The 24977-nt window shown below is 41.6% G+C and overlaps 1 protein-coding gene and 1 pseudogene across 2 annotated transcripts in view; one reads left to right on the forward strand and one right to left on the reverse strand.

Annotated features, from left to right (window-relative positions):
• Positions 1 to 764, forward strand: LOC101030056 (large ribosomal subunit protein uL13 pseudogene; annotated as a pseudogene).
• A 2397-nt stretch (positions 765 to 3161) lies between these two features.
• The window catches only part of DCBLD1 (discoidin, CUB and LCCL domain containing 1), a 67191-nt gene continuing 45375 nt past the window's right edge, over positions 3162 to 24977 (reverse strand). Inside the window, exons 6-15 of one of the 2 annotated variants that reach the window (XM_039467475.2) lie at positions 20780 to 20913; positions 15553 to 15593; positions 14274 to 14489; positions 13740 to 13864; positions 12384 to 12531; positions 12166 to 12273; positions 10038 to 10125; positions 8368 to 8417; positions 7369 to 7488; positions 3162 to 5041 (exon numbers count right to left, since the gene is read on the reverse strand). In XM_039467475.2, coding sequence (XP_039323409.1) covers positions 4521 to 5041; positions 7369 to 7488; positions 8368 to 8417; positions 10038 to 10125; positions 12166 to 12273; positions 12384 to 12531; positions 13740 to 13864; positions 14274 to 14489; positions 15553 to 15593; positions 20780 to 20913 — 1551 coding nt within the window. In that variant the 3' untranslated portion in view covers positions 3162 to 4520. The remainder of the gene's footprint in view (positions 5042 to 7368; positions 7489 to 8367; positions 8418 to 10037; positions 10126 to 12165; positions 12274 to 12383; positions 12532 to 13739; positions 13865 to 14273; positions 14490 to 15552; positions 15594 to 20779; positions 20914 to 24977) is intronic. The other variant, XM_039467476.2, reaches the window with a different exon arrangement.

The following is a 24977-nucleotide window of genomic DNA, read 5'->3' on the forward strand; positions in this document are numbered from 1 at the left end:
ATGGTGGAGGTGCACGTCCTGGTGCTCGATGGTTGAGGCCCTCTCCTGACCACCTGGCGGCCATCGTCGCTAAAGAAGTACTGCTGGGCCAGAAGGTGGTGGTCGTACGCTGGCATCAACATTTCTGGCAATTTCTACAGAAACAAGTTAAAGTACTTGGCTTTCCTCCGCAAGCGGATAAACACCAACCCTTTGCAAGGACCCTACCGCTTCTGGGCCCCCAGCTGCATGTTCTGGTGGACTGTGCCAGGCATGCTGCCCCACAAGACTAAGCGAGGCCAGGCCGCCCTGGACCGCCTCAAGGTGTTTGGCTGCATCCCACCATCCTACAACAAGAAAAAGCGGACGATGGTTCTGGCTGCCCTCAAGGTCGTGCGTCTGAAGTCTACAAGTTTGCCTATCTGGGGCGCCTGACTCATGAGGTTGGCTGGAAGTACTAGGCAGTGACAGCCACCCAGGAGAAGAGGAAGGAGAAAGCCAAGATCCACTACCAGAAGAAACAGCTCGTGAGGCTACGGAAACAGGCCGAAAAGAACATGGAGAAGAAAAGTGACAAATACACAGAGATCTTCAAGACCCATGGACTCCTGGTCGGAGCCCAGTCAAGACTGTTCATTCTTCATGCTTGGCCTGGCCTGCCCTTCCTCCATCGTCACCCTGGAATGTGTGGGACCCAAGGGCAGGAGCATTCCGGGTGCCACAGGCAGCCTGGGACATAGGAAGCTGGGAGCAAGGAAAGGGTCTTAGTCACTGCCTTTCGAGGTTACTTGAAAGCAGTCGGAGAATTGTGGGGGCGTAATTTACCTATGGCCAATAGGAAGAGGGAGCCGGAAGACTAACTGCAGGGATCCTGTGTGTGTGGGGGGGTCTAACTTTCCACCTGGTCATATACTGTACTCTGCAGCTGTTAGAATGTGCAAGCGCTTGGGAACAGCATGAGCTTGCTGTTGTACAAAGGGTATTCATAGAAGCATAGCCTGGGAAGATGGGCAACCAAGGGTTTACAGGCAATGCCTGCGCTCCTCATCTATATTTTGTAATAAAAAATAAAATTAAAAATGTATTTTTCAGTGTCTCCAGCCATAGTTCAGGTGCTCAATAGGCACATGTGGCTAGTGGCTACCCTATCGGGCAACTCAGAGCTAAGATTTCCATTATTGCAAAAGCTTTATTGGACAGCATTGATGGAGCCCTACAAACCAATGTACAGACCTCAGCTTTTCCTCTAAATAAAGTGAAGACAACAGAACAATAAGAAATATTACCAAATTAGTACGTTTCAAATTATTAAAAGAAGGAATCAATGCCCCCCAAAAATCAAGACTGTGGAAAAGAGCAGAGTCAAAAAAGAATCAATACACCTTCTAGAAATTAAAAAAGAAATTGAAAACCTTGATGGATAAATTAAACAGCAAATTAGATAACAGAAGAGGGAATTAGTGAACTGGACTGTAATATTTAAACTTATGCAGTGCTTTGTGTGGGCCAGTGCTCTTAAAGTTTCACTTAATCTTCACAACAGCCATAGGTAGGTGGATAATACTGTTCCAGAACAGGGAGAGGCTGAGAACGAGATCAGTGGGAGATGGGGGATACGAACACAGCAGTGTGGGTGGGTGCAATGGGGTGTGCAATGTGGCATGGGGTGACTGCATGCGCTGTGTTTTGGGCAGGAAATACTTGCAGGGTGGGGTAAGTGACAGTGTTCACCCTACCTTCCCATTGGAGGGATTCAACTGCTCTCAGATTTGGGGGAGGGACTAGGCATCCTCTCTTTCAACTCAAGTACAGGGTGAACACCGCTCTCAGAATCTTAGTAACTATTGGATGCGTGAATGAATGCAAGCATTTTAGAAATAGTGAGGCCAACCTGGTGGCCACACTTGGACTGCTGTGACTGGTCAGAGTGGAGAAAGGCCTTGTAGCTATTCATGGTACCTACAGTTGTGCCTATAAGTGTGATTTCATGTTCTGTTAAGAATACAGTGTAAACACAAAACAATCTCTCACATCCTTCCTATTTTTTAGGCTGATTATAAATGTTAACGAAAATTTAAATAACAATAAAACCGAGGGCAGAGTTTCAGGAGCCTGTATTAGTCTTGCTTATCATAGCAAATATGTTTCAACCATAAACGTAAGAAGTAGCAGAATACAACCTTTGCCTCCCAGTAGGATTTGATAACACCAAAGATATCAATTAGAATTGTTTCATTCATGCCTTATCATATATGTGTTGATGTTGCAACACACCAGAAAAGTAATATTTTTCTGCCCTTATTGTCTAGTTTAGGTTTAACTGTGTAGGGTTTATCAGACCTTCCCACTCATCCAACCTGTTCTACACAATGAGTCCACCCTGAGGCAGTGCCAATCCAAAACAAAGTCCTGTTCTCCCACTAGTCATGATTAGATAATTGGTACTGCAGAAGAACTGTGACAGATGAAGACAGCTCCATTGTAAAGAAGTGCTGTAGGCCTGACTGGGTGGCTTACGCCTGTAATCCCAGCACTCTGAGAGGCTGAGGCGGGCAGATCACAAGGTCAAGAGATCGAGACCATCCTAGCCAACATGGTGAAACCCCGTCTCTACTAAAAAATACAAAAATTAGCTGGGTATGGTGACATGCACCTGCAGTCCCAGCTGCTTGGGAGGCTGAGGCAGGAGAATTGCTTGAACCTGGGAGGCGGAGGTTGCAGTGAGCTGAGATTCCACCACTGCACTTCAGCTTGGCGCCTGGTGCCTGGAGACAAAGCGAGACTCTGTCTCAAAAAAAAAAAAAAAAGAAGTGCTGTAGACCTAAGTCTGTTTTTATGGTCTAATATTCCAATGTTAAAATCCTGTAAACAACCCACTGAAGGCTTATGTTAGAAAAAAAAAGGCCTATTCTAGAATAAACACTTTGATAAATGTTCCAATTAATTTTTATCAGTAAATTTTGGAGGAAGAAAGCACGCCAACACTATTTTCAAGCATGAGGAAACTAAGGCTCATCATTATAGAAGCGGCCAAAGACTTCTCAACTCTTCTGTGGTAGATTAGGGTCTGGCCTAATCTGGCACCAAGCCCTTGCTCTCTTCACTGTGGCACCTGCCTTTTCACAGAGGCTGAGCCCTGAGTGCCTCTAACACCAAGGCTGACCAGTGAGAGTCAGGGGCAGTTTGGTTTGGCATAGTTTATTACAATTAGTGTGCACATAAAACCATGTAAACTCCACAAAGTAAACCATTTACCCTCCACACTAACCAGCAGCTAGTCTGCCATGACCTTCTAGCACCCCACTATTATAACATATACACATTTCACAGGATGTGCTAACCTTACAAACAGGGTCATAATACATTCTTTAGCAAAAAAATTTGGTCCATATTTTCTATTAAAAACACACACACTCACTTTCCTCTTTGGCAAAAGAGGTTAAATCCCCCATAGTTAACTCCCCATAGTTAACTCACAAAGCAAACCCAAATAAAAACTACTGAGCATGAGGTACAGCTGAGGTCTGGGCTGTTCTGGAATTACAGACGCTTCCTTAAGGGGAAAATCGTTTCTTATAAAATCAGATCAGTTTCCAACAGTTTCATGTCAGCAGAAAAGCTTGATTTAGACTTGGCCAGACTTACTTCTGTATAAACATGTTCCAAATAATTTTTTTTTGTTTTTCAGAGGACAATAGAAGTCACAAAAATGTGCTACTTCTGAAGAAAGTAATGAAAAGTGTGGCATCTGACCTCAGCAATATTTTTAATCTGAGGTACGAAAACATCTGATACAGTCATTCACACTGTAATTCCTGTGCCACCTTCATGGTCATGGGAGCTGGGCTGACCTCTTCGCATCCCCCTCTGTGTGGAGTGTAAGGAAAAGGGCAGCTGTGGAGGTGCTGTTTCTTTGCTTGTTTCTAGATCTACAACCATTAATTGCTAAATAAACAACCACCCTGGTGTGCTTTTCATGCTTCAAGTAATTCATTTCTTCCAGGAGAAGAATGTTAAAAATGCCTTTAGTTCTAGTTATCAAAGGAAAGGAAATGAGTCACAATAACAACAAGATTAAGTTTAAGCAGACCTGCTGCTAACACAGTTCAGATAATATACTGAAAAAAATGAACACACTATTTATATACGTTTTGCAACAGCTGCATTTTCCCACTTAACCTCTGTGCAGAACTAAATTCTGATAGAGGAAACTTAAGTTACTTTTATTCTTGTTAAATACAACTCTGTACAGATTACACCTTTAACACCAAAGCAGCTCAATATCACAGTCAGAGGAATGAAAAAGCCATTTGAAAATTTTCATTTTTCTAGCCCAACAAAACCCAACAGACTCAACCCTAAAGGTCAGCACAAAACCAGCTGCACAATTTTGTAAACAGTATGAGACGCTGTCTCTAGGATCCTACCAAAGCTCACACACGCGCGCACACACGCGCGCTCTGGACCAGCAGGCTCCCTTCTTCCAGTGCCTTGCGACAGCCCGACGCTCAGTACCACAGCAGGCTTCTTTCACATTGTGTTCACAGAAGGGCAGTCATAGCCGTCTGGTTGAGCGGTGTGAGGCAGTCTTTGGGGGCGCAATAGCTCTTCCCGGGATGCGCTGGGGGCTTCTGAGAGCCAGGGTGACCACTCTCGGTGGCCACGGCGCTGGCGGCTTTGGGCAGGTCGTAGCCGCTGTCCGCGCTCTGCGGGCTCTGCGGCCTTTGATAGTCTCGGTCCTGAGCGCCCGCACCGGCCGCCGCCGGGGAGAAGCCGCCGGAGGAGAGGGAGTGCTTGTGGCCAGGCCGGTGCCCCGGGACGCGGTAGCCGCCGTGCGCGGAGAAGGTGTGGGCGCGCAGCAGGTGCCGCTCCACGATGGGCGTGGCGTACTCGGGCTCCGGGGGCGCCAGGGGCAGCGCGTACTCGTGCCGGCCGGCCCGCTGCGGGCAGTCGTAGTGGCCGCCGTCCGCCCGCGCCTCCTCGGCGTCCGTGTCCATGGGCCGGAAGGTGGAGCCCTTCCTCGTGACTGTCCCGGTGCCAATCATGAGGGGCTGCTGGTAATCTGAAACCACAGGAGAGACGGCAGTCAGCGGACACCGCACGCAGGCCGGCCGCAGGTGGCAGGCGGGGACACTCTGCTTCAGGTTGTGGTGACTGAGTCTCCACCGGGTGCCCTCAGGTGTCCCAGGCCCTGCGAGAAAACCCCGAGGTGAAAGCCACAGAAGCCACCTCAGGCCGTACACGGCCGCACCGACTGCTCAGGAAGCCTCTTAGGGTCTTCTCAGAGGTGGGGGCGATGACGATGACCTGGGGTATGGGGGAAATACTTCAAGGAGGAAGTGGCTCTGAAACTGGCTCTGGAGATGCTAAATTGTGAAGTCGCACAGTGTGGAAACCGTGGAAAGAACAGCCGCAAAAATAGAGTCTGATATGCCCAGCGTATGAGGGACGCAGAGTAGCTTGTCTAATAGGATGTGAGGACCGAAGCAGTAGCTCAGGGACTAGTGGTGACACTGAGGGCGACACCAAGAGCTCACATTTACAGAGCTCCTACGCTGTGCCAGGCGCTATTCCAAGAGCAAGATGTTAATATATCTAATCTTCAAAAAAATCCCGAGGTAAGGACTGTGACTCCATTTTACAAATGGGAAACCAAGGCAGAAAGAGACTTAAATAACTTTTCCTAGGTCACACAATAGGGCGACGGAGCAGGATTCGAACACATGTCCTGAGTGTACCCTGTTAGCCATGTGTTAGACCATGGAAAAGCGTTGAGTGAGTGTCTTGCTAGGAAGTCTGGTTTAATTCTATGGGAAACAACAGACTGGCACTTTCACAGCTAACTGTGGAGGCCGACTGAAGAAGAAAAGATCTAAAAGTGAGAGGTAAAAAAGCAAAGAGAAATGCACATAGAAGTCACAAACTAGGAAATAGGAAAGGGGTCCTTTTGGGACAGGAATCCGGAATTTTTACCAATGAGAGGTGGGGTGTGAGGAAAGAGAGGAGGCAAGTACCCTTTCCAGAGGGTAAGCCTGGATGAGGCTGGGATGTGCAATTGAGAAGCCACCATTCAAGGAATGCACAGAGCATGTGTGGTGAGGGTTCAGAACAATCGATTCAACTGTGGGTGCTGAGGAACAGATCCGCAGGTGGAGGCGTCCAGCAGGCTGCTGAGAATCACGGACTAAGGACTGGGAGGGAAGTCTGGCCATGAGAAGCAGCGTGGACAAACACGCATGGAAGGGCACTGCTGGAAGATGGGGAGAGCGTGGGACTGTTTAGGGGAGAAACTGTGGTGAGTGGGGGTGAGACAGGATCCCGGGGCACTGCACATTTAAGGAGCCTGAGAAGGATCATTCAAGGAGGAGGGAGGAGAGGCTGAATTAGAAGCTGAAGGAGAATGAAAGGCGTAAGAGAACAGAAAATAAGTTCTCCCCTCATGTTACTTCCAAGGAACAAGAGGATGGATTTTGGTTGCAGAGGATGCTCTCCTTGCCCACAAAGTGGCTGAACCAACCCTTACACTGACAACTCCCAGTCACTGAAGTGCACATGCGTCACCTGGGAGCTTCCGGTTCTGTGGCCTCCCTTTCTATCAAGCCCCCAGGTGATGCCTCTACTTCCGGTCCTCGGGCTGCATGTGAGGAGGGAGAAGCCAGCAAGCAAAGTACTACTCAGACCATAGACTACAGAGTCCTACATATCTGGTAACTGTTTGTGACAGTGCCACAGACAGGCACAGAAATTGAGATTGTCAAGAAACTACTTGTACTTTAATTACTCGTAATTTTATGTCTGTTGAATCTAATTAAAAAATTAGTATGTCTTTAACATTTCCCTATTACTAATATTTTATATTGTATTTTACTGTGTATTCATTCATAATGGATTAAAAATTAAAAAAAAAAAAAAAAAAGCAAAAAACTCCAGATCTTTCCCACAGATGGTTTGGGAAGCTCAAGCCTTGATGATGGCTTGTCAGGCACATTGAGGCCCTTTTCATACTGGGAGTTCCTTTATTTCCTATCTCACCTTCCTCAGGGCAGGAATGATATTTAATTCCTCCTTCTAGTCCCTCTTTCCCAGTGCCTTCATTAGTGCTTTGGTAACAAAAATAGATTCAGGGCTTCCAGATTCCAGTAGTATATCAGGGATATCAGTATGGATGTCACTATATCCCCTGCAGGTGAAGAGACTGGCTGAATAGGGTTTTTGAGTAATATCTCAGTGTCAGTTTGTAATTCTGTGTAGAATGCAGAAAAAACACATTTCAGATTTATTGGACCCTATGTAAACAGAAAACAATTTTGCCTTATTTTTCTCCTGCCTCCCTCCCTCAGAAGCAGTACCTCCAACCTAACAGCACAGTCGTGGAAATATGACACTTACCTGCCATATCACTTGTGATGAGATCTAACTTTTGTGTCATCTCCTTCTCATTATCATAGCTGATGGTAAACTCAGCTGACTGATGTCTGGCAAAGGGATATTTAATCTGCTTCCAACAGTCTGGAATAAAGGTAACATAAAACAAATGAATATATCAGAAATGTAATGTGTGTCCTCCAGAACATGTTCCTGGATGAGTCAGAGGTCGGGCTGACAGTGATAAATGTCCTCCTCAGGTGTGTGTACTAAGAACAGCATGCCGAGGTCATTAACCACAACAGCAAACACCACTCCAATCAAGCTTTCCGCTATGCTTTTAAAAGGCATTTTGCCCTTATCGGGTCCCAGATTCTCCCTTTTTGAGATCATCTGGGCTTGGTTTCCCACAATCTGCATGGGGATGGCATCTGTGACGCAGAGGAGACAATGCCGCTGGTGTTCAGACCCTGGGGAGGTGGAGTCTCAAGTGTCTTTCTGAGCTTTCTAAGGGGTCCTGCCCCACTGCCCTCTCTCTCTGGACCATGGCTAACTCATTGGTTGGGTGCCTGTGTCTGAGAAAGTGAGAAAAAGACCAGGCAGGGCTGGTGTGCAAGATTATCTGAAATAATCAGATGCCTGGCCTTTTTCTCACTTTCTCAGGGTGGAAAGTACAGCACAGGCCTACAGATGCTAACAGCACGAGCCTACTTCAGTTCACTGGTGAGGCTTTTGTCACACCTTCTTGATGGCAGACAGTGTCATGGCCTAAACGCCAGTGGCCAAGAAAAAAGGATGTTGACAAATGATAGGGGATGACATTGAACAAAAGTAAAGTGGTCATAAAAATAAAAAGACAGGACACAATAAATTCCTTCCTCATAGGTTTGCTATTTTAAAGGCTACAGGGCTTATGTCTTTTAACCAAATAAATGTGGGCTACTGGCCTCATGCTTTAATCAGCAGATGATCCTGTCCCTTCCTCAAAGACAGATACAATTGTAGACAGAGTTTTCAACCAACCTGTTTTCTGAGCCTCTGCTGATCCATATGGACTTCCTTTCTTCTTCTTCCTACCAAGACAAAAAGTCCTACTGAATACTTATGAGCCAATTTATCTGCTTCTCTCTCCCTACATAACATGAGGATCTTAATAGTACTTATCTCATAGGGCTGATGTGAGGATTAAATGAGATGGCAGCTGCCATGTGCTTTAGAAAATTACACAAATATGTAGAATTCTCTATACATTTATCTCACTTATAAGAAAGGTCACAAGATTTCACTAGAATATATATTAATCTTATTTTGCATATTATAAATCAATGCCTTATTTAGTTTTTGTTGTTTGTGTTTGTTTTTTGAGACAGAGTCTCACTCTGTTGCCCAGGCTGGAGTGCAGTGGCACGATCTCAGCTCACTGTAACTACTGCCTCCTGGGTTCCAGTGATTCTCCTCCCTCAGCCTCCTGAGTAGCTGGGATTACAGGCATGCACCACCATGCCTGGCTAATTTTTGTATTTTTTGTAGAGGTGGGGTTTCACAATGTTGGTCAGGCTGGTCTCAAACTCCTGACCTTGTGATCTGCCTGCCTTGGACTCCCAAATCCTTCCTGGGATGAGCCACCACGCCCAGCTGCCTTACTTAATCACTAGCTCATGCAGTCATCCTGAAGCAGTTCCCCAAGATCACATAGTCTCACTTCATCTGTACTATACTTCAGTCCAAAACTGTGGGTGTCTAAAGCATTTCATACAAGCACAATTACACTAAGATATGCTTTAACTTATGAATATCTACCTGAACCAGAGAATTTTGTACCTTCTCTCATGATGGGAGAAATTATTCTTCATTCTATTAGTACTAATATACACATTATAGATTCTGAAGTGGTTTAAAATAGAAAAAGACAAAACTTCAGAGTGCTTTCCATTTTTTGTTTAGATCCAACACCTAACATTTTGTTAAACATGGATTTTAGATTCTGGAAGAGATTCAGAACTCATCTGAGTAAACTGTATTTTATACATGAGAAAATTGAGGCTTGGGGAGGTTGAGTTACTGGGCTGCTTGGTGACACCCTGAGGAGCCTATTTAATATTCCTTCTACTCTGCAGGAAGGAGAAACACAGATACTTCTTAAAGCAATAGGTCAATTTCAGGATACTTCAACAGATTAAGCCTTTACCGGAGGTCTCTAAATGACAAGAACTGCTTATAAAGTAACACATGGTGGGGTGCAGTGGCTCATGCCTGTAATCCCAGTGCTTTGGGGGGCTGAGGTGAGAAGATCGAATGAGGCCAGAAGTTTGAGACCAGCCTGGGTGGCAAAGCGAGACCCCATCTCTATAAAATATAAAAAAAATTAGCTGGGCATGGTGGCACATGGCTGTAATCCTAGCTACTCAGGAGGTTGAGGCAGGGGGATTGCCTGAGCCCAGGAGTTTGTGTGATCTTGCCACTGCACTCCATCCTGGGAGACAGAGGGAGGCCCTTTCTATTAAAAAAATTAATAAAGTAATACTTGATCATTTCTACTTTTACCTAACTTGTTCTTAAAATATAAGTTAACATTTTATTTTGAAAGACGTCATGCTGATTTTCTACAAATGCATTTCTGAAGAATAAACTTTTTGTTTTTATTATTGTTTGCATAATTAGAGAAGAAATTTAAACACATAAAGTCACCATACTTTCTAAAGGCTGCAAAGATCCCCATTCCAGCAAGTAGCAGGGCAACAAGGAGCACGAGTGGAATAGCCACGGTTGTAATGTTCATTCCTAAAGAAGAGGGAAAGCCATCACATTACAAATAAATGACTGACAACCCACATTTCATGATCTAAAACTGAACATGGAATTGAAAAGTCTTTAAGCATTTTATATAGGGAGAAAATGAATACGTGCTAGGCATTTACTGATATTGGAAAGAAAAAAGAAAGGATTCATAATCCTGGCTAAAGCTTGGGAAAATAAAGTTTCTCTCCCAGGCCCCCAAAGGCAGTTTCCAAAGTTTCTCAGGGACTAACAGGTACACTGGGCTTGTTGCTTGGCCCATATTAAACTCCAAAAATCTGAAATGAGGGAGAAGTTGAACCCCTCTCCTACCTCTCAGGTGGCAACTATTTAGAAGTGAACACGATTTAAGCACAGTGTGGAGCTCCTACTTTGGCTCAGGCAACCTGTTTCCCTGGATGCCAGGCGGGTTTGGACCTGTACCGTAACAGTGATCTGGAAAACTGGGATCCTTGTTACAGAGCTCTGGGGCTGCGGACTGAGAGGAAAGGCAGCCTGATGACCTCAGACAGCATTTCCACTGTGTTGCGTGAAACACCACATCATGTTTTCCTAAAATTCTGTTCTAAAAAAAGGACAGTTTGACAGCCTCTAAGGCAGGCCCCAAGTTTATAGAAATTACCCAAAATAAAGGAAAAATATTTGCTCTTCGTCTTTTTCTTCTGTGATCCCTGGGAAGAAAACAAAGGGATGCTTACGAGTGGGAAAATGCAATTCATGAAGAAGGGGAAAAGGAACTTAGATAAAAACAAAATTTATGTGTAAGTAACAGTGGTGGTGTTTTATTATTTTATTTATTTATTTTAGAGACGGAGCCTCGCTCTGTTGCCCAGGCTGGAGTGCAGTGGTGTGATCTCAGCTTGCAGCAACCTCCGCCTCCAGGGTTCAAGCAATTCTCCTGCCTCAGCAGGTGGCCCTCGCCACCACGCCTGGCTAATTTTTGTATTTTAGTAGAGATGGTGTTTCACCCTGTTGCCCAGGCTGGTCTTGAACTCCTGAGCTCAGGTAATCTGCCTGCCTCAGCCTCCCAAAGTGCTAGGATTAGAAGAGCAAGCCACCAGGCCCAGTAGTGGTGTGATTTTTAAGAGTAAAAATTTGGGGAAAATCAAACAACTTAAACACCCAACAGCAGGGGAATGGTCAAGTAAATAATGGTTTATCCATGTGAAAAAATACTATAAAGACATTAATAATTGGGGTTTTCAACATTCTAGTAACCTTGGAAAATGCTCATAATTCAATGTTAAATGAGAAATATATGTTACAGAAGAGAATCATATGATATGCTACCATTTTTGTCTTAAAGTTAGAAATACATAGTTGACTAGAAGCAGTGAGATTTGGTGATTACCAATGGATGCTGATTTATGACAAATTTTTGTTTTCTTGTGTTTTTCTAATCTTTCTAAATTCTTACAACATTGATATGTAAATTATTTTATATTCTGAAAAAAATTGCTTTTAATGTTCATTATTTGAATATATTAGACACTTAAATGCTCAGAATGCAAAAAGCATACAAAAGTATGGAATGGAATGTGTGCCTCCTACCTCTGTTCCTCCTCCACAGAAAGCCACATTATGTTTCTTGAAATGTTTCTAGAGATACTGGAATGAATATTTATTCTTTATTTCTCCTGTTGGCAGAAAGGGTGGCATGCTAGATAGTTCTATACTTTGCTTATTTTTTTTAAGCTGCCACTATATCTTAGAGAGCTTTCTATATGGCCAATACATTCTTTTTTTGTGGCTGCAGAGAGTTCCATTGCATGAATATGCTTATATTTTATTTTTCCACAAAATATGTACCTAGTGTTTGAAGGGCACGTAAGTTCATTCCTAATCTTTCTAATACTGCAATGAAAAGCTGTAAACATACATCATTTTACATATGTGCCAATACCTCTGGATCATCTACCTCCAGCATTTACATGACAGAGAAAAAGAAATTGTGTTGAAGTTACTGATATTGGGTGGGGTACCAGTTATGCTCCTTATGAAACCACAAAACAATGACTGCTCTACCTGTGGGCATTTCTTCTGAGGGGATGGGCCTTGTGATTGTCTCATCTTCTTTCTCAGTTGAAACACTGGTGCTTTGAGTTGTCTTGCGCCACACCAATGAATCATTACCTGAGAAAGGAGGGATGTTGGGAAAACCACATTAGTAACATTGATAGGCAAAAAAAAAAAAATATATATGACTAAACTTGAATAACTCACTGGCTTGCCCTGAGCCCTACCTTGTGTAATCTGGCAACCAATGAGCTCCACCTTCAAGGCTATCCTCTGGTGCCATGTCTGGGGGACAACCCGCACATATCTGGCCACGATGGGAGGTATGAAATTGTTCTGCACTGGGTCCCGAAAGTTAGAGTTGCCCTGAAACACCTACAGAAGGAAGTTACTTTTACCTTAAGATTCTATTGGTTAGTTTTAAGGTGTTTATCATCCCACTTATACCTGGTTATATGAAACCAGGAAAAGATTCTATGTCTGTTGCATTTTTCTAGACATTCTTGATATTGATGATGCGAGGCTTTGCAAACAAGGGCTAAGTTATCTAACTAAGGTGGTGCTGTTCATCTGTTTACTGATTTAAATTTCATTTGGGATAAACAAGCTAAAATTGCCTTGCTGTATCACTTGATCTTAATATTTCTACATTCAACTGGTGCTGCAGACAAGCAACCTCAAGAGCACAAGGCTTCAGCTCTCACTTTTGCCACTGCCTTCCAACTCACATATCCACTATGCTTATACTGAAAGAGTCATTTCAAATGGCCAATTTTCACTTCCCAAGAAAATCACAAGTATGTCATTCCTGAAGTAGAAAAGAATTATATCACAAAGATCTCTCAAGGTTGTGTTGCTGTTGTTGTTTTTTTGGAGATGTTTTGTTCTTGGGACAGAGTCTTACTCTGTTACATAGGCTGGAATGCAGTAAGGCAATCTTGGCTCACTGCAACCTCTGCCTCCTGGGTTCAAGCTATTCTCTTGCCTTAACCTCCCAAGTAGCTGGGATTACAGGCACCAGCCACCACTCCTGGCTAATTTTTGTATTTTTAGTAGAGATGGGGTTTCACCATGTTGGCCAGGCTGGTCGCAAACTCCTGACCTGAGGTAATCCACCTGCTTTGGCCTCCCAAAGTGCTGAGATTACAGGTGTGAGTCACTGCGCCTGGCCCATCATCATCTTTTTAAAAACTTTATTTTATTTTACAAACAGGATTTTACTCTGTTGCCCAGATTGTAGTACAATAGCACAATCATAATCACTGTAACCTTGAACTCCTGGGCTCAAGTGATCCTCCTGTGTCAACCTCCCAAGTGTCTAGGACTACAAGCATGCACTGCCACATGTGGCTAATAAAAAAGAAAAATTTTTTTGTAGTGGTGGGATCCTGCTATGCTGACCAGCATGGTCTCAAATGATCCTCCTGTCTTGGCCTCTCAAAGCTGGGGGATGACAGGAATGAGCCACCATGCCTGGCCTCATTGTCTTTTATTAATGAAATATTTAATGTAAACACACAAATGAAAATGCAGAAAGGCCTGTTCTCCTACTCAGTTATCTTGCCTCCAGGGTTAACTCTTACCTTTTCTTCATTATTCACAATTCCTTTATAGGTCTTCCACTTAGAATTGTTGTTTTTGAAGTTCATCACAAAACTCTTAACATAAAAGTTGAAATTCGACTGTGTAGATCCTGTAGTCCTAATTCCTTGTGAGAAAATAACATTTACAGGCTACTTTTTAGTTTGTTAAATATGACACGTATTACAATTTCAAGTTTCATTTTTTTTCTCCCTCATTTGAAACCTCAAATCATCTTACAGGCCAACTTATATTAGCTGCATTTAAAAATCTGTTCACAGATTAATGTTTTCACTCTGACAACACACCACATAAAGGTTTCACAATGAAGAATTACCTCTCTAATCCATATATCCATATTTACAACTTGCAGACTAGTTCTTTTCACAGAAATAATGTAAAGATTTGTTACATTTTAAAAGATTTCAAGTACTCGGAGGTAGGAAGAGAGGCACCTATGTAAATGGTAAACATATTTTCAACAGCAAGTCCTTCACAACCACGAAACTACTCCTGTGCTTGTGTTATTTTTGCACCTGTTATTTTCTTTTTCTCTCCCAAATCTATCTCCAGCCACTCTCTTGGCTTGTGGTTGTTGCTACTGTCACCCGAAGCCCATGATGGGCCTTGGTCCTGAAGTCGGGCTTGGCCAGGAGACCAGTGAACTTGGTCTCCACTCTCATTGACCGACTGCCATGAGGAAGAAGCTCTGATTTGCCCATCAGGTTCCAAACTCAAGGATCTGCTGCAACCTAGAACAAAGAGTGCAGTAAGACATTTCAGAGATAGACATAAAATGACAGCAAAAACAAGTACCCCATCTCACCAAGAATATTCAACTGATTGACTTTTATTCTAATATAGAATCAAGCGTTTAATTACCAGTTTTTAAATGGTCCAGACTTTCACTCATTTGTACTACTGTGCCTTGAAACTGTTACTGCTTTTCTTAATAGACCTCAAAGTCACATCCTCTATTAGTGACACCTCTTTGTCCTCACTATAGATTTTCTTCTGAATTCACCCTGATTTCAACAACGTGCAATCTGTGTTAAAGGTTTAAAATGCTGTGTTCCTTCTCATTTTAAAGGATTTAGAATCAGAAGGGAACTCCATTCTTTCCACATACTTGAAAAGCAGATGTGTCTAAGTCCTCTGAATATGAGTAAGCTGTACCCAATATTCATCCAAAGGACCTTAACTATACCATGTCCAATACAGCAATGTGAAGGCAGCAAATAAAAGGCCTGCTCTTCCTGGGCAAAGCAGAAATATTCAGTGTTTTCCTTGAAATCATTTAGGCTAAGGGAGAATATTTATTTAGAACACATTCCATAATGGTGAAGCTAAACAGCTTTTATATACTCATTTTCAGTAACTATTCAAAATAATAACAAATCAAATTGCAATATTTGAAAGCCTTTTCTCTTAAAATCGAAGATAAAGGAATTTATTTTAAATGGTTCACTTTTTATTCTTTTAGGCAAAAGTTTGAGAGAGTTTAGATTATAAAGAAACATATTTTCTGCTTAATGTTAATTAGGTTTATTATCCTGTGTATGGTTAAGCAAGAAGATTTGGTGTGGGTGGCTGAGGCAAGAGGATCACTTAAGCCCAGGAGTTTGAGACCAGTTTGAGCAACACAGTGAGACCCTGTCTCCTTTTTTTTTTAAAAAAAAATGTGCTATGTGACCTGAGAAAAAATAAAAAGAAGAAAAACACCTTTTAAATGATATAACCTGAAGGGTATGGAGGAATAAACTACTATTGAAGAATTTTCAAATATCAAATTTGTAAGGAAAGCATGATCCTTACCATTGGAGGTAAACAGAAATCGCTTGTCTGACAGGGAACCACTGAAACAACAAAGACAAACATGAGAAGGTGGGCTGCTTACCTAGATCTTAGTGATTAATACAGTGCTACATCATAGGGGTCATATAGCCTTCGCACCTGTGCTTCCCCACATGATCCTCACAACACCCTTGCAAACCTACTGCTATTATCTTCATCATCAGTACTTTATAGAACAGGAAGCTTAGGCCCATGGAAGGTAAGCAACTTTCCTAACTTCATATAGGTGACAAGGGGCTAGGACTCTGAGATGCTACTTTTGAATCAGAATCCTGAGCTATTTTCAGTATGCTGAATTTATTGGAAAGGAATGTGTAGATACATAATCTCAGGACTAACCTTACATCTCAATTAATTAATGCAAGATGATGAAGACTCAAAGGATTATGGCCCTGAAATCTCCCTTTGTCTGAGCAGTCACCTAAAAGCAGGCATCCGCAAACTTTTTACACAGGGGGCCAGTTCACTGTCCCTCAGACCATTAGAGGGCCGCCACATACTGTGCTCCTCTCACTGACCACCAATGAAAGAGGTGCCCCTTCCTGAAGTGCGGCGGGGGACTGGATAAATGGCCTCAGGGGGCCACATGCAGCTTGTGGGCCGTAGTTTGGGGACACCTGCCTTAAAGTGTTCCACTCATTTCCATCTGTCTTCCCCACACATCTCTCTCCTCTCACTGACGATTTTGCTTCAGCAGTGTTGCTCTGGGGACAGTCTCTGCCCTGTCTCTCTCCACAGTCACATTCCTACCTACTGTAGCAACCAGCACCAAGCCTTGAACCAGCTCCTGCTTCTGGATGACAAGGTACAGCTGGAGAAAACACACAGCATGTCAGTGAGCTGGCCTCACTGCTGCAAGACAGTACCACCACTCATCTGGCATTCGTCCGGTGGACTCCTGATCCTTGCAGTTCTACAGCTTCTATCACTATCACAGGAGAAATGATCGAATCAGCCTCATTCTGCAGTTGTCTCACTGCAGAAGAGATTCCTAAGGCAACAGGAATGTCCTTATCTACCTTGGAAGAACAGATCAAGCTTTAAAATAATCTCTCACAAAGTCAGTGGTATGAAAAATACATAGAATGAATGGAAAATGTGGAGGCCTCAACATTAGCTTCATGTGCACAGTATTAGATACTAGAGGTAAACACCAAAAGGTAAATGCCCCTGTTGTGTCCAACTTTTTACAACCTCAGAGTGCTGCTTATTATTTTAAATGTTTATAAATGGGAATAATGGACACAGAGAGTACTAAAACATGAAATCTGCAAATAACCCAAAAGTACTCTGGCTAAGAGTATAAGTACCTTCCCATTAAAAGCTCTTTTTAGAAGCAATGGGTAATAAAACTCTCTAGAATAGACTTTCTCTTTCACATTGTCTATGCTTTGCAGACTCCATAAACCCTAGTATTCCACATACAGGTTCTTCTATAATCTCTGCACTGAATATAATACAGGCACCAATCATTACTTACCTGAAAAAAACTCAGATCCTGGGACTTGCCTAAGTTCACAGTTAGCAAAAAAGCTTGGGTGAGAACTCAATTCTCCTGACACTTAAATAAAGGTGCTAATCATATTAAAATTGTATTAAGATTTATGTAGAGCCTCTCTTTTGTCTCCTTTTCCATTTTCTCTGTTTCTACACTGTTAAATTTGAAATGTGGCTCAAATAAGCCCAAATAATGCTGTGGCAACCCTAAGAAACTAGGCTTACTCCCCCTGCCATGAAATATTAGTTTTGTTGTTGTTAACCAAAAAGTATGGGAAGGGTAACTTTGGAGTTAATCCTGAGAAGAAACCAGGAAAAGCTCTGCTTCTAACAGTTCTCTGCCTGGCTTTCCTCCATTATCAACTGGAAAATGTTTTTCCATTTCATTCCATTAAACTAATTAAATACAGACCACTTAAATAATTCTATAGGTTAATAAGCCTACTCTTTAAAAATAAAAACCCCCATAGGGAGGTTAGGGTTCTGAAGCGTTCACACATTAGAGTGAATGAATTCAATCAGATTACAGGAATAAGAGGACTTCCCAGAGGGCTACAGAAGCAATCAAGAATGATCTGATGGAAACAGAAAGAAGGTTTTCACTTCTGATGATTAGCACCATTTTTCTCGGTATGAAGTCAGTCCCTCTTCCTGATTCTGTTCTGGTCTCTTCAAATCAAGGAAGTGATCTGACTGGGGATGAATCCCAGAAGAACCCTGGATATTTACTTTAGGGACCCCTTCTTCCTCAGCTGCAATACTTCCTTCTCTGGTTTTTCCTGAATGCCAAACAATCGTGTGTAGGAACATAAGTTCAATGACCGCATGTACAGTGTTTCCCCAAGAGCAAAAACAACACAGATAAAAACAACTGCTCCCTGAAGATTTCAAATCTAAATAAGTGGAAGAGACTGCGTGAACACACAGTAAACTATTTGCTCAGTGCAAAAAGCCAGTGCAAAAATTACAGATACTAGAAGAAAGAAGAGATCTTGATATAATTCTGCACTTTCCATCCACTCCTCCCAATACAAAAATCAGACAATTAGTACAAATAATTATATGGAATATGAAACAAAACCTTTTATAATTCATTAATGGTTTAGATTTGTGTACTCTACTTTCTGCATGGAAGTGTAACTTAAAATTATATGAAATATATAAAATTATATAAAATATATATGTAAAATTATATATATATATATAATTTTCAAATGGTGTAAAATACATGTATGTATTATGTCCAGTTGACATAGCAGAAGTAACTGAGAATACAAGGTCTAACTTTATTCAACAGTTTTAATAATTATTGTTCAAAAGTAAAATAAAATCCTAGTCAAATTTTTTGTTACCCTGTTTTCCTATAAAAGGAGCATTCAAATGTACACAAATACAGACAAATGATTCCAAAAACAGACTGAAAGCCAAAGGGTAGCTCTTCATTTCTGTTTGGAAGTGGTAGCACCTAACGAATTCAGGCTAGAGCCTGTTATCTTCCTAAAGTAGCACCCTACTATCAACAGGAGAAAACATCAAAAAACCTAAAAAGGAATACATTCTTAAAAGTCAAGGTCAAGTTGGCATTTAAAGGCTTAACTGTGCATTAAGTGATCACTTTTACTATAAATCAGAATGTAAATTTTAAAATTTAATGTTCTGAAAAGTGACAAATATTCATGTGAAAAATGTATGTGTGTATGTGTGTGTGTATATGTATAATTTTATTCATCTGAATAAAGATTTTAGTGTCTAACAGCATACTGTTATGAAACTTTTGGATCTTAAACCTTGGCACAAATTTAGAGACTAATTTGTCTTTGAATGTTTAGGTAATATGAAAAGGACACTTTATGTCCTCTCACAGCTGAAAATCTATCTAGAAGGGGAAAGTAAATAAATGGGAGGGTCACGGTAGGCAGAGAACACAAATACCATGAGGTAAGCCCGCATGTCCAAGTGCACGGCATGCACCACTGTCCTTGGTGGATGGAAGTCTTTTGTGGATTACATACCGTACTACTTGCATTGCTTGTAAAAGAATTATATTGGAACATCTCTAGTTACCTGCACCCTGAGGCCTGAACTCCTGAATTCAGAATTGCCAGTGAGAGACTCTGCCTTTTCTCCATAGATACCCTCCTGACTGTGAGCACGGCATGCCAATGGTCACCACCCCTCTCCCCCAACATTGCTCCTCAGTCTTGACTCTACCCTCATAATCCCTCTTAGCACTGTTCCTGCCTTCCATCAAACACAAGACTCACTTCCTTCGTGAAGATGACATAACTACCTCTCCGCTCACTTCAGTTACTGCTTTCAAATGCCACTGCCTATGAGTGTGGGCCAACACCCCAATCATAAAATGGGTGTTAGTCCCAAAGTTTATATGTGAGTTCGTAAGCTGGTTCTTCAGAACTTAAGACACATTTTCCAATAAAAGCAACGTCATAACTTATAGTTAGGATACCTATTTGACCTATGACATTGCTAACTCTAATACATTTAAATAAAAAGTAGGAAGGTAAAGGAAAACACTACAATTATCAAAATAACATCTCACCATATCTATGCTGACTAACCTGAGAACCTATCCAAGATAAGATGGCTCACCATTCATTATAAAAATGGAACAGTAAGACATAATCATGTTCTTTCTGCATGCTAGGACAAAATAGCAGGGGCAGGGGGAGATCGTCATACAGATTAATGAGTGATCGAATATATAGATATATAGGTCCTAGCATTTTTCCCCCCACTTCTGGATCCCAAAACGCCCAAAACCTCTGTCTTGTGCCTTATTCTTGGAACCCAGGCCATGTGAAAACCTGTCCAAAAAACAGAGTCACAGAAGGTAGAAGACATGTCCAGGGACAGAGAGAGAAGGAGAGAGTGAAAGAAATAAAGTGGCTCAAGGAGCACCTTTCCCTCACTAGGTTTCCACTCCAGGAGTGTCTCCCACTTGGCCATTCTAAGCTGCCTGTATCCTGTGTGTGGATGTCTGGACCACAGGGCAGGTTGACACTGAGTTCTACACAGCTCTACTTTTCTACCTTCTAGAGACTGAGGAAATCTGAAAATATGAAAAGCTTAGGTGGAAATGTTTAAAGCAATTAATATATATATATATATATACATATATATATGTATATATATATTTTCTCATGAAGCTAAAACAGCACGGGATAAAAACAAATGAAGAATGTAATATTAACAAAAGCCATCTTTTTTTTAAACAATGTTAACAAAAGCCATCTATTTTCACTTCTCAAACTCATCAGTAAATGACTGTTTCTAGGAATCTTCTAGGGAGCTGAGTGGTTCTTTAAAGGTTTCAGCTGATGATAATATTGGAGGTAACCAGTAATTTACTAAAGTTGTAAAAACCTAAAAAGGATTCAGCCTTTATTTTCTCCCACAAAAGCACCCTAGAGTGGAAACATTCCTCTGCCTCAGGGCTTCAGAGTGAGCCATTTTAATTTACATGTCAGCATAACCAGTGAGCTTTCTGATTGCTACATTTGTCATCCACCCAGAGACGAGAAATGCTGCTCTAAGCACTCATGCATATTTTTCCAGTTGACAAATCCTTGCTATTACATCCCTACCGTCTTTTCAAAGTTGTGAGCTGGTTAAATTATCCTTCAGGGTTACCTTCTACTCAGAACAAAATGTACTGAAAAAAAGTACTTACTCCCTTGACAGCACACCATTGGCCAGGATTCCTTCATATCGACTGATCCCTTTGTGTTGAAGCACACTGATCTGGCCACCCAGTTCATCAGCAATTATTCCTGCATGGATGGCAGCTTTGCACAATAAAGAGGTCTGAAACACAGCAACACCATCATGCAGAACTTAAAAGAACACAGTTAAAATATAGTTGGAGTTTTCTATTTCGTTTCTGTGGTAATTTATAGTACTGGCCCCAATGAATAAAGCCTTCCAATGGCCATGCCCTGGAGTGGTCACCTCCCTCACTGACTTTGGGACATGTGGCTTGCTTTGTTCTGCTGCAGATGACAGGGCCTAGCCAACTGTTACACATGTGAGTGAAGCCACCTCAGACCCTAGAGCCCCCAGTTAATCTTCCATATGATGGCAGTCACAAGAGTGATTCCAGGCTAAGGGAGCTTAAGAATCCAATCCAATGTGGCTGAAGCCCAAATTGCTCACCCTCAAACTCATCAGCAAATAAAATGGCTTCTACTTCAAGCTACTAAGTTTTGGAGAGGCCTGTTAAGCAGAAATAGATAACAGATCCAGTTTCTTATACTTAGGCTATCGGACACACATGCCAAGTTATTATTTAAGAAGCTGAACTTTCTTCAATTCCACATTTTTAAATTAATTTAGAGATTTATCAAGGTACCAAAACCACAATGGTAATGACAGCCACAGAACATTAAATGGAACAGAAAGCTTAACGAAGTTCCTGTAGGGATGATGAGCAACTCAGGGCTGACAGCCTCCATCTCACTTCCTGAATCCCCTCAGGAGGCATCAAAAAGCTGGTGCCAGCTCAGCCCTACGATGTTCAGCGTGAGGTGTCAGCAGGCTACTGGCTGTTCTGACAGATGCAGCAGGAGCAGCAGACTGACTCTGATTTACAGGGGGTCATGGGATTGGAATTGGCTCTGTCAAGAAGTGGGGCTACAGAAACGATTAGAACTTTCCATGGGGTGCACAGGCCTGTAGGTTCCCAAGCACAGACCCCTGTGGAAGGGTGATAAGACACTCAGACCCAGGAGTGAGGGGATGAGAAACATCATTTCCAAAATAAACCTTAGCTATGCTTCGCTTCTTCATGACCATTAATGCCAAAAGAGAAAAGTGTCTCATGAATTGTGTCTCAATAACTGGACTTTGGAATTTCTCTTTTTGTTAATGACAATGCTGTTTACCTTATTTACAATGAAAAAGTTCCTTTAGACTTAAGTTACAGTACTATGAGGACTAATGAGATAAGTCATAGTTTGCAGTTAATATAGTTGCAATAAAGTTGAGAACTTCGTGATCTTCAATTCAGAGAATTCATATTTCCCAAACTAGATTAGGTTTGGCAAAGTGAGTCTGTTTTGCAATAACTGCTATTATAACAAAAGAAACCAAAGATTTCATGACAGAAAAAAAATATGAGAATGCTGAAACACAGATGCAGATACTACCCTCTCTAATTTTGGAGGGAAAAAAAGAATTAAAATTAGAAAAGAAAATGACTATACTCTTTACTAAGAATGCAGTTTGCATTTTTATCTTTCCTAAATTTTCTGTATATTTTTCCTGAATTTCTTTCATTAAAAAGCTTTCTTATCATCAGTTTGGACTCCTGGCTGCAAACAAAATGGAGTAGCCAGTTGAAAAGGAAAAAACCTGAATTTAAACTTAGCAATTTATCTTGTCATCCTGGCTTTGCTTCTAACTCCACAAGGTATATGCAAGTCATCCCACTGCTCTTCACCTGGCTTCCTGTTTCTCTGGACAATGAGAATCCTGGACTGGATGTTGTCTAGTGCATGGGTCCCCCAGCCCCCAAGCTGTGGACTGGTACTGGTCAATGGCCCATTAGGAACCGGGCCACACAGCAGGAGGTGAGCCATGGGCAAGGGCACATTACGGCCTGAGCTCTGCCTCCTGTCAGATCAGTGGAGGCATTAGATTCTTATAGGGGTGCAAATCCTACTGTGAATGGTGGATGTGAGCAATCAAGGTTGTGTGCTCCTTATGAGAATCTAATTCCTGGTTATCTGACGTGGAACACTTTCATCCTGAAACCATTACCCACCCTGTTTGCGGAAGAACTGTCTTTCATAAAAGTAGTCCCTGTTGCCAAAAAGGTTGGGGACTGCTGGTCTAGTGTCTTTTCTGAAGGTCTGTCACCTTGTGACTCTAAAGGCTACCCAGTGTACATTTTATAGGACCCATGCAGGCCTGTCTCCCTCGCTAAACTCCAAAATGAAAACCAAATTGGTTCAGTGGTCTGCTGGGCAGCTATTCCCACTGTCCTTGGGATCACTGGTCTTCATCCTAGGAACCCTGCCTATAGAGAGCTCTCACTGGACTGGGCATGTCCCAGGGCCTCCTTGGCTGTAACAGGACAGGCTCACAGGCCAACGAGCAACAGGATCTAACAGCATCACTGGCCAATAAATATACTCATTTCCCACAGTACTCAGTATTGCAGGAATTCAACGGTGCATACCCTTTTTATAAAATTTATTTAATTGGAGTTATGGCTTTCTATAATACCTTGGTGCAAAAGTAATTTCAGTTTTTGCCATTTCTTTTAATATTAATTGCAGGCCGTAGGATATATCTCCAATAGACTAGCCATAAAATCTCACTATCATATTATTATGCTAAAATTACCAGCACTTTCCAAGATATTTTCTTTAAAACAATCACCCCTTCATCCATCCAACTTAAAGAAAATTGATGTTTATTTAAGTTCTCGCTTTTTTGGTACTGATTTTTTAAATTCACATTTATTGAACCTGATTTTTGAAAATTCCCTTTTGAACATATGGTATAATTTATACTTTTATTTTCTAGCTATTTTAAAGTCTAAATCTTACTGAAAGGTAAATATTGGAAAGCCATATTACCTAGCCTATGTTCATTAGTAAATTATTTTAAACAAAATATACTTACTTAAGCAGAATAATGTAAATGTAATACTCTTTAGAAAAGGGAATGCAATGGCCAGGTGAGAATACCTGCTTGGCTCAGGCAATTGCAGGTGGATGGCATTATCTACAATAAAGATTTCTGAAGTTCACTAAGCCATAAACAATGGCCAAACAGCTTAGTGTGAGCTAAGACTAAACAACTTTCCAAGCAACTATCAAATCATCCCAGAATTTTCTTAAATCTTCCTTTAGGAAAAATCAACTTATCCTAAAACAGTGTTGACAATGTTTTAAAAGGAAGTGTAACATGAAAGTAAACACTTTAGATTGCATTTAATAAAACATGAACCAAAAACAGCAAGGTAGAATAAAGCACGTGCTTAAAAATGTTGGCAGAATGAAAGATGTTAAATTATCAAATATATGCTTCTTTCTATCATATGAATTGTTTCTGTGCTGCTATAGTCCTCATAATTAGCATATCAATAATGTTTTCTTCATAAAATATACATTCTTTATAGAAATGTTGGAAACAATGACAAAAAAATCACTCACACTGTCATTACCCAGAGCTAATCACTTGCCTTTATCATGTATTTTCCTCTGTTTTTTTCTGGGTGTGTACAAGAGGCCCTGTTTCTCCCCTTCTCTTCCTAAACTGCAGCACACTACATGTATACTATCTCTATTTTACAATACTTATTGAACATTTTTGGGAGAGGAGAATTGCTGAAACAAATTAATTAAGTGATATGTTCTGCTTAAAAACAGATGGTATAGTTAGCAAGCTGGGGAGACGGTGCCAAGAGAAAAACTGTTCTGGGGGCAGGTGAGGCAGATCTTAAGAGAAGCCCATATTCCTTCAATGGCATTGGAAACACATACCAATTTGGATGCCTTAATTGTCAGTAGGAGACAGAACTACAGAATCTCAAAAATTCGAAAAGGCCTTTAAAGTTCCTCGTTCATACCTCCTGACAGACCACCCCTGTCTCCACTCCACAGCACCCTTCCCACACAAAGACAGTCTATCCCTGACAAATGGTTGTAACATCTACATCTGACATTTCCAGCAACTAGGAAAGCACTGTCTCAAGACAGGCTACCCCATTTTGCATTGTTCAATTATTCCTTATATGCAGCTGAAATTGGCATCCCTGTAACTTTTATCCACTGATCCCAGTTCTGCCTTTTGAAGCAATACAGAATAAACCAACGTCTTTTCTATAATAGCTCTGTAAGACAATATATTCTTCGCTGACA

This window comes from Saimiri boliviensis, chromosome 4, assembly GCF_048565385.1.
Source record: "Saimiri boliviensis isolate mSaiBol1 chromosome 4, mSaiBol1.pri, whole genome shotgun sequence".
NCBI lineage: Eukaryota > Metazoa > Chordata > Mammalia > Primates > Cebidae > Saimiri > Saimiri boliviensis.